This window comes from Suillus bovinus (assembly GCF_016758785.1).
Source record: "Suillus bovinus strain UH-Sbo-P2 chromosome Unknown EDB93scaffold_146, whole genome shotgun sequence".
NCBI lineage: Eukaryota > Fungi > Basidiomycota > Agaricomycetes > Boletales > Suillaceae > Suillus > Suillus bovinus.
This window is the reverse complement of record NW_024542202.1, coordinates 50,807-60,440: the sequence shown is the minus strand read 5'-3', so window position 1 is coordinate 60,440 and position 9,634 is coordinate 50,807. Positions and strand designations below refer to the sequence as shown.

At 47.1% G+C, this 9,634-nt stretch overlaps 2 protein-coding genes across 2 annotated transcripts; both read left to right on the top strand.

Annotated features, from left to right (window-relative positions):
* Positions 1-1,973: 1,973 nt before the first annotated feature.
* On the top strand, positions 1,974-3,156 carry EDB93DRAFT_1332657 (uncharacterized protein; the record flags this gene model as incomplete). The annotated part of the gene is made up of 3 exons (XM_041455256.1): positions 1,974-2,499; positions 2,543-2,832; positions 2,885-3,156. The coding sequence occupies exons 1-3, from the start codon at positions 2,099-2,101 to the stop codon at positions 3,154-3,156; spliced, it is 963 nt and encodes a 320-aa protein (XP_041301093.1). The 5' UTR covers positions 1,974-2,098.
* Positions 3,157-7,246: 4,090 nt separating this feature from the next.
* Positions 7,247-8,487, top strand: EDB93DRAFT_1256967 (uncharacterized protein; the record flags this gene model as incomplete). The annotated part of the gene is made up of 4 exons (XM_041454029.1): positions 7,247-7,516; positions 7,571-7,807; positions 7,866-8,007; positions 8,057-8,487. The coding sequence occupies 4 exons, from the start codon at positions 7,247-7,249 to the stop codon at positions 8,485-8,487; spliced, it is 1,080 nt and encodes a 359-aa protein (XP_041301092.1).
* Positions 8,488-9,634: the final 1,147 nt, after the last annotated feature.

Genomic DNA, 9,634 nt, shown 5'->3' with positions numbered 1-9,634 from the left:
TTTTGCACTGGTCCAGCCGAAACCAGCCGAACTGAATCAGGACCCAAATTCACCCAAATTGACACCCCGTTTTCGAGGGTCTGAAATTCACCCTGTCATTCACGGTAAATTAGCAAGGCAAATCAGCTGGGCAAATCAGCCCACCCCAAATTCCCTGACGCCTAGTGCCACAACATTCGTTCGCACTCAGAAGTATCGCCCTGCTTGTTTTATTTCCCCACCCTCCTCTCCCTTTCTTTCTCGTTCCCGACTCAACATTTCCTCGCTGCTACCCCCCACAAGATTCCGAATCAACTGGGCCCGGAGGCCACCTGCATTCTGGTCACTGCGAGGAAGCCCTCCCTCCCTCGCAGCTCACCTCAATACACCATCATTACTGATTATACCTTTTCCATATTCGAACACGTCTAAGTGATCCTCAAAGACACATAGTAAGGAAAAGCCCGGGCAATTTCCATCGGTTGCTATCTTCCAAGATCCACCTTGGTCGTATCTGAGGGCCAGATAAACATGATTAGAACTATTAGTTCTGGGACGTTCCTCCGCTTGTGGTGACAATCTTAATGGCCGTGAGACCCGAATTGATGAGATTGATACGTAGACCAAGTTTGCTCGACTAGAAGATGATGATGGATGCGGAGATTGCCTAGGACTGGGGTGAGGGTCTTGAAAGAAGAGCACCGACTTTGCGGGACTGCAGCGTGTAGATGATAGATTAGTAGTAACTTGACTCTTGAGTTACAATTATATTTTTCACATATGCAGTTTGGGTATCGAATTTAGGCTAAGGCTTAGGCTGAGGATTAACAGGATTCATCTGTATCGGCTAATGCATGAGGCCTGAAAATCCACAGGAGAATAGAATTGTCTGTAAAACATTTGACCAAGTTTCCCGTTGTCTGTGTATAAAAGAGCCAAGTAATCACCGTTATTTCAATAACGAAGAACATCACCCAGCCCAGTCCTTCGAAGTACAACAATGAAGCTCACCTCACTCGCCATTATGATTATGTCTAGCCGCGAAGGCAACTCAAAAAAAGGCAGCCTATCCTTGGAAGATGTGACCTGGCACTGGCAACTTTACCATTACTGAGGTCGAAAAATCTACCTCTTGGCTCGCCATATACGTGACCCCGCCTCCCGCCGTGGTCGGGGTGCTGCGCACGCACGGCGAGAGGGACGAACTCGCGGGAACGATGCCGGATATGGGAGGAACGGATGAAAAAGCGAGCGAGTGCCAGCGGGAGGCAAGTCTGTGAACGAACGAAAGGCTTGAGCATTAGGGGCAGAAGGATGTACAGTATGGAGCAGTAACTAAGTAGGTACTAGTAGTGTGACGAGCTCAAAGTTGATATAGTTAGAATTGAACGGGACCTACGAGACTTGGCCTGAATTACGAGGGACAATGGCTTCGAATGTGGAGCCATCCGTCCTGCATGCTGAGCACAAAAGGGAGGGACTTCGAGGTGTTTGGTGTTGAAAAAAAAAAAAGAAGCGTCTAAAAATCGTCAGCGCAGGTCATGGCCAGTGGCAGCGTGCGAGAAGTATTACTCACTACTTTCGAGGGATGATATCCCCGCGCTCCTTCTTCGCGCGGTTGATTGCCCGAAGCAAAGCTGTGTGGCCCACAGTGGCCTCTGGATATGCAGCGAGGAATGCGGGCTCGTGTCCATCGAACCTATGTGTTGCATAGAATGATGATGGATGGGGATGAGAGCAGTTTCGTGTGCCCAAAAATTGCGAATCAACTCAGTGAACTCATGGATAAATTAGAAAGACATATATGGCAATATATAGTACATAATCACAAGCATAGCATAACTCTGCTACTATCACTGATTCGGAATGCACAATCGATGGATAATGCACAATGCACTCCAGAGCTCACCACTCTAAATATTTCATTCGGAACAGCTGGTGGACAATTATTAGCATACATTCATAATACTACCAATTCAAAATTTTAAAATCGGTGCTGTGAAGCCTTCCCGAGATGAACATTGTGCGAGTGTGCCCAAATGAGTGATTTTGGACACTAAATCCAAGATCCACCCAGATCCCATTAACCTATCAACACAGAAAGTTCAAAATATGTGAAATGCACCATCCTGAATCTACTCCAGGTGTTTCTATGTCAATAGGACACCACCACAGCATGCTATTCGCGATTCATGAGCAAAGCGTGACGGTCAGGCTAGATTGGGAAATCACACTCTCGGCTTGGTTGAGTCTCCGCTTTCTTTGCATTCGGCAGAATCGGCACATACCAGCATCTGTTCCTTTGAAGACACCAGAGGACATTGTTACATTACAAGGACAGTCGACCATGTCAAGGACAGCTCGAGTTTTTCGCAACCGCCCTTCACCACATTCACAACCTCCTCTCACACGCGAGGATCGTGAAAAACGTATCAAGGATGCAATCGATACATGGCGTGGGGTGAAACTAAAAGCCTCCTACAAGCAGCCAAGCATGGTGTCGAGCACATATATTCCACAGTGCGTAGGAGATGTGAAGGGTTGACTCTGGCCACGAGACGAGGCGCATGCAAAACAACGCCAAGTCAAAATCAGAACTGGAGGATATTGCTACTGCTCTTTCGCTGTCAACCGAGGGCACGAAGTCTGAAATTTTAGAACGCATCAAAGGACACTTGGAGAATACTCCCGACCTACGCCAGGACCACCGCTTTTCTGGTCTTTACCATCTCGTGGAAATCGGGCACCCCATGAGTCAAACGGTCATGCTGGATCTTCAAGAATTGACCATACTGCTCCCATTCAAGCTACACACACCATCTCATCAGCTCGTTCCAAGCATCAGTCATGGTTGTATTTCACTTACTTCTTCATGTTTATTTTGTTGCTGATAATGTCTGAATAGCTATGCATAGTAACGGCGCTCCCTTCTCTCGAGTCAAGCGGCAACAGCAAATGACGGTCCTTTACCCTTCCCTCCCCTCATTTAATAATCCACCACCTGCATACCCCATCCCACATCCGATTCTCGGTCGCGAGACACGATTCATGCAGCCAGTGCCAGCCCCAGAAGGGCTCGTCCTCTTCGAACTTCACAAGACCTCCCACACGCTACATGCTGGGCCGTCCACTGGCAGATCATGCCTTACCCCCTGCATGGCCTTCCTGCACCATTAAATAGAGTTCAGCAAATAATGATCACTCAGCACATCCTAGTGTTTATTATTACTAGATATTATTCCCTCAATGAAATTTGATTTGGAGCTCGTTATTGAAGCTTGAAGTTATGAACGGTGCGGAACACTGGACTTTCATTCGCTTTGCACGCTGTCGGACTGTGAATATCATTGTGTATTGGCCGAGGTGCCGCGCGTGACATAGTGTGACGAAATTGTGCATTTCTATTGTGTTTTCGACACCTCAACTTCCAGTGCTGCCGCTGCAACAAGCTCGCAACAAAATTAAAAAATTCTTGTTGGGCCTAATGCACAGAGACCTAAAGTATACACTACAGTAGATCCGATACGAATATGTGTTGTTGTTGTGTTGCTATTCAGCAATAAGTGTAAATTGTGCATTTCCCGTCGAATGATAGTATTGATCGTTACATTTTAATATTTGACCTTATCGTAACGGCGCCTACGCGCCGAGTCCCTGACTCCGTTTCGCACACCTCCATGCACCTGAAATTCTAGTAGTTTACCCCAGCCGACGTTCGGTTTGCCTGCCTTCACACTGCCTGTCTTGAATGGGCTTCATCCAGAGTACACACATGTATAAGACAGACTACACACAAATATTCAACGAAACCACCAGTACTTCTAGCAAACCAGAAACCTCCCAGACAGTTGAATGCCTGAATGATGCGGCCTCTTTAAACATGCCTACATCTGACCTCATCCAATGATACCAGAATCTCCAACTATGTGGACAACATGCCTGTCTTAGCTGCCTTCCTTGTTGGACTTCCTTGAGCAGGAGGACCATCAGCCTTGCATTTTGGTGAATTGTACATCAGGACTGGGCAGACAAACTTACTAAAAATGATGGCTCCTTCACCGTCATATAACTCGATTAGGTCTAGCACTGCAGATGACATGATGGCGAAGGAAGAAAAGCAGGGACCCCACTGTGTCAGGAAAAAAAGCAATGATCGAGTACAAAGCCCAGTGAATGTCCTATTCTGTGCAGTTCATGTTCAGAGCACATCGACATCATCCAAGTCCAAGTACGACATCAAGAGTCTTTTGAGCATTTCAATGGCCCGTATCTATTCATAGGACTCTCACCAAAAGCACGTGCTCATCGTGCAGTTGATGGGCAAAGTACATGGACATCATCAAAGTAAGACATCATACAAGAACATGTTGTGCAGGAGGGTTTGATGCCAGTCAACCCAAGCAAATTGGGTAGAGTTGGCAGAGGATTTAAGAGATGGGAAAATGTTTGAGTTCGACAAGACCCTCCTCCACTAACGTGGGAGTCGGGGATACAGGAAACAACAGTTCCTGATGTTCATATCCCAGTGCGCGGTCTATATAAATGCTCAAACTCATACTTGAAGGGAAGGTGGAACCATTTGGCACCTGCCCCAATATCTCTCTTGTCAGGCAACAGTGCAATTGTAAGGCTTTGTACCAAATCTCCATCACGTCAGTGACAATTTTTTATGTGAGCATAAATGCCAGTATCTTGCAGGGAACGATGATGAATTCACCTGAGCACCTGAGCAGAAAATCACCTTGTGTGTTGACTTCGGAGGTCATCTTTTTGATATATCTAATAGTTGTCAACTATATATCAGTTGCAGACAACGTCAGTGTATTCACTCGAGCGTGCGGCCAGAAAATTGTTTTGTGCTTCAACTTGAAAGGCCATCTTTTGCATATTTTTACAAGAACATCTAGACGCTTGGGTCCCTACCATTTTTCTCCTAATCCTCCTCGTATCAGCCCTCGTGTCATACCCTTACCCCGACCTTACCCTCGTCATCCTTGTCATCCTCGCCTTCCCTTTTGCTCTCTACCTGTTGCTGCAGCAAAGCCAGTACATTTGGCCGGATCCTTTCGCTGACGAAGCATACCCATGCTCCGTTCCACCACCTGACTGATCCAGTGGATAGTCACCTTTATCCTTACCGTCCGGACGGTAACCTATGATACGATGCACGACGCATCCCCTTTGCCCTGTTCCCTTTCTTGATCTCTGACTCAGTGCGCAGTCGCACATGCGACTTATACTTAGATCCGCAGCTGCACGATCGTGCCCCTGCGCGTTTCACTTCTTATTTCGATCTTTGACTCACTTTCTTATCTAGCACGTTCTACCTCGACCGAACGTGCCTTCCTGTTATGGTTTTACCCTTTACCGATTGCCTCTCCCAGTAGTATGAGTTATCACCCACTAATACGTCTCCTGTCCTCTATATAAACTCGCTACCATGTACCATATTCCCTAACTTGAATCTACTTGGTTCTTGACCTCCTACTCTTAACTGAGTGATCCTTTCTGCCTTGCCAGCAGTCTATATTCTATCTTCTTATCTGCTCATCGCGGATAAGCCTATAGTCTCGACCTTTGCTCATCGACTTCGTCGACCAGCAAAGCCCCTGTTAACTAGTCGGACTTCTGTCCTTCTAATTAACGACGATCCTTACGATTAACCTTCGGGTGTCGTAAGCCTAGGCCGATATAGCTTATCGTCTCGCACCCGCGTGACATAAGCTACCCGATTTGGACATAGGCGTTAAATCATACTTGCCGAAGACCCGCCAAGTACGACCCCTAACCTTGGGCTAGCCCAAGGACGTCCTCGACCGTTGACGACACAAGCTCTGTTTGAGCGTCGCCAACAGATACCATCCAAGTCGTAACACATATATACAACAGTTTGTCAGATATATATCAATTGGGATTTCGTGCGAAAAAGCTTTACCTTGGCAGCAGTCGACAGTTATGCATTCATTCTGATCTCAGTGGTATCTATTCCAGACATCAATTGACCATTCATCGTTCTTCACTCACCATCCAACAGATGTAAGGTGTATTGCACCATCTATCGACGAAATCACATAACATCGTACATGACCAGAAGAGTCCTTAACGAGGACATCTTGAGGTTGTTTTGTTCTGATGTCCGATGACCATCCATCGTTCTTCACTTACCATCCGACAGATGTAAGGTGTATTGCACCATCTATTGATGAAATCGCATAACATTGTACACTACCAGAAGAGTCCTTAACGAGGACATTTTGAGGTTGTTTCTTTCGGATGTCCGATGAAGATGAGGAATCTAAACTGTGGGGAAAGTTGGTGCTAAGCTAAGCAAACACAGATAGACCCGTGTGCGAGTGAAATCGTCATCCCAAGGGCAGCTAACTGAGTAAAGGAAACCTCTCTTTGTAAAAAAAAAGAGGGACACCAAACAACTAATGAAGTACTAGGGCTAAGTAATGCGCGAAGCGGAAACAATGCAATGTACAGAAGGTGAATGCGCGCGAGTGCAAAAGGCGAAGGTCGAGGTGCACGACACGAAGGTAGTGCGCGCGAGCAAAGGTGAGAGACAAGCGAGCAAGAGAAGCAAGAGAAAGACGAGACAAGACAAGTGTTAACACCCCAACTAAGGTTGGCTGATGCTAAGACAAAGACTGAGAACCGAAGTGCGCGACTTTAAATAGTCACTTGCAAACAACAAGTAAAATTCTTAGTATCTAGAGACACACAGAAAGTGGGCGGAAAATCGACCTCAAAAATAGAGTAAAGAGATAGTATATGTAAAGATGGCTAAGCGCCGCTAGGCGTGCAGGTCCGATGTAGCGAGCCAAGTATGCTAAATATAGTATGCGAGATAGGTAATAGGGTCTTGGCTGCATGTGGAATCTGCAAAGTAAAATATATGAAGCACTACTGCGCAAGACGTATCCTTGGGATTAGAGCTGGAGTGTGTAGGGAATGTGGGAGAATTCGAGGGAAGTGCCTGTGGAGGCACGAGGCTCTACAACAGTGGGAGACTTTAAAATCTGACTGTCCCCAGTCAGCGCGCGCGCGTTCATGCAAATGGACTTAGGGAAATTTTGACGAGAGGTGTCATGTGATTGTGGTCCATATTTTGAAAATGAAGCGCTGGCGATCAGCCTCATGACCTCAGGAATTAGCGCAGATGCTGACATAATTGTGGTTAGCGCGTTTAAAAGAGCGCTACATGGCAACGTGTTGTTCTCCTCATCTTTCGCCTTAATCGCGATATTCTAACCTTCTTTTCATCATGTTGACTTTTGATTTAACTTTACTTGACCCTCCTTGCTTGCCTTCACCTGAGGCTCAGGCGCCTGTCGAGGCTGCGCCAATGCTCGAGGAGCCAGCTCAGAAAATTCCTGAGCCTGCACCTGTCGTCGAATCTGAGGGTGACCGCGTGCTCCGCATCTGGAATGCGCTGTTGCCGTCGGTTGGCATACTTTCAGGCTTGCGTCCAGAGCTCCTCCAAGAATGTCTGGAGGACATCGAATTGTGGCTCCACAAATGGGCACATTTTGAGGTGAGTGGCACGTGTCTTTGCATGTTTTTATTGATTGATGGGACTTATCTTCAGGCTAATGCGCGCATCTGCATGCGCGACATGCTGAAGGCCGAGACATTGCTCCCAATTGGAGACAAGGAGAAGGAGGACCTCTGGGATCTGAACAAGTGGGTGGCGGTGGCACGGAAAATGGTGAGCGGGTGGAAGAAAGCAGCAGAGGCGATCATGGTGGAGGTGTGCGTGGCTTGTGTAGATAAGGAGAAGGGAAAGGGAAAGGAGAGGGAGGAGAACCCAGACATGGGTAAGCCTGTGAGTATATTTCTACCTTTTCTGTCATGTCTGGCTGACTCTTTATTTGTGTTGACAGAAGGCGGGGGGGTGTATGTTGACCAGCCCCAAGACGCTTGACCCTCCTTGCGAGAACTGTGTCCAGCGTGGCATAAAATGCTTGCAGGGCAAGAACGCACACTGTGGACCTTGTGAGTGCTTGCACAGGGCATGCAACTTTGGTAAGTCATCTTTCTGTTTTAGTTCTTTTGTTCTGATAATCGCTTATAGCTACCAAACGCAAGGCACCTGAGGCTGCCAGGCCTGCTCGCAAAATGCCTCATGTGGCTGAAGAATGTGCGCCAATGGTAGAGCCAACCACAGCTGATGATGCCGACGACTCTGGTGAGTCTGAGGTTGAGGTCATGGAGGTACCAAAGAAGGTGCGCCCTGCGCCCAGGCCAGTGAAGCCATTGCCTGTGCGCCCTGTCGCTGGGCCTTCGAGGGTTCGCGTGGACGATTCGGAGCTCAAGCGCCTTCGCACTGATAACGAGCATCTTCGGGCAGAGGTCGACAGGTTGTGTGCCTCGCAGGAGGACTACGACCATTTCGTGCAGAACCTCAACTACCAGGCCTGCAAACAGCAACAGGAGCTCATTGCAATGAGCAATCGCCTTACTCATTTCGGACGAATGGAGGGTGATGGGGCAGGAGATGGATGACTTCATTGTGGGGCAGGAGCATGCGCAAAGTAGATAGACACTTACTATACTCTTTTCTTTTTCTTTTTTCTCTGCACGCCGCCTTCTCACGTGTACTATATGCCTGTGTCTCTCCGCGTGCACACTTCACGCTGTACATACAAGAATATATCGGGTTCTCGTCATGTCCGAACATTTTCGTGTGAGCTTCACCTAAGTCCTGATCCTTTGTCCATGTCCATGTCCATAGAGTCCATTGGGCCTGGATATAAATGAAATAGTACTTGTGAGCAAACATGGTATAGTTAGAATGAAAATGAAGGATAATTAGTGATATACGTGTGATTGCGTGAGCTTTGCACTTGACTTGTCTTCTTTGTGCGACTGTCTGCATCCATTCCTGCTGTGAGTGATTATAGTGATTGGGTATAGTCTACCTAAAAGGTGTGTGGCGTGGCTTCGTGCATTCGAAATAGAAGGTCTATGTGGATGGTTATGCATGCGCGTGTCAATTAGGAGAAACTTATCTGTATATACTGTTTTGGGTATTACGCGCGATGCATGCAATATAATAGAGTCTGTGTTTGTGTTATGTTCAGTGAATGGGCGGGTTATATGCGAGATGCGAGAGAGAAACTGAGATTGCCGGATGAAACCCGGGGTAAAACTGAGAGTAAATACTTCTAGCAAGACTGTGTTTTTGTGTTTTCTTATTTTTTGCAATGTTTTTTTTGTTATTGTGATTGCGGGATGATATGTACAAGTGCGGGTGTCGAGAGTTTGAGGATGTGGGGGTGTGGATATGAGGGTGTGTGATGAGCGAGCCTCCGTGCGCTATTCATCTTGCGCACGCTCGGGTTTGTCTTCATTGGGTTCTATAGTTTCGTTAGCCTCTAAATGGTCTATACTTTCATCATCTATTCCAATTATCTTTGTGACGGATACACAATCTTTGCGACGCGGATAATATGGTATCACATGGAATGCGGCAAAGCAGAGCTTCAATATTGTGCCATCTAGCTTGGCGAGCATATAAGAACCTCCTTTCGTGCACTGCATGACCATCATCGGTCCGAGATGGCGCAGCTTGGTTTTCTTGCTGAGTTCATACTCGACTTTGGAGTTGCGGACGAGAACTAGCATGCCGGGTTTGAAGTCATATGACTTG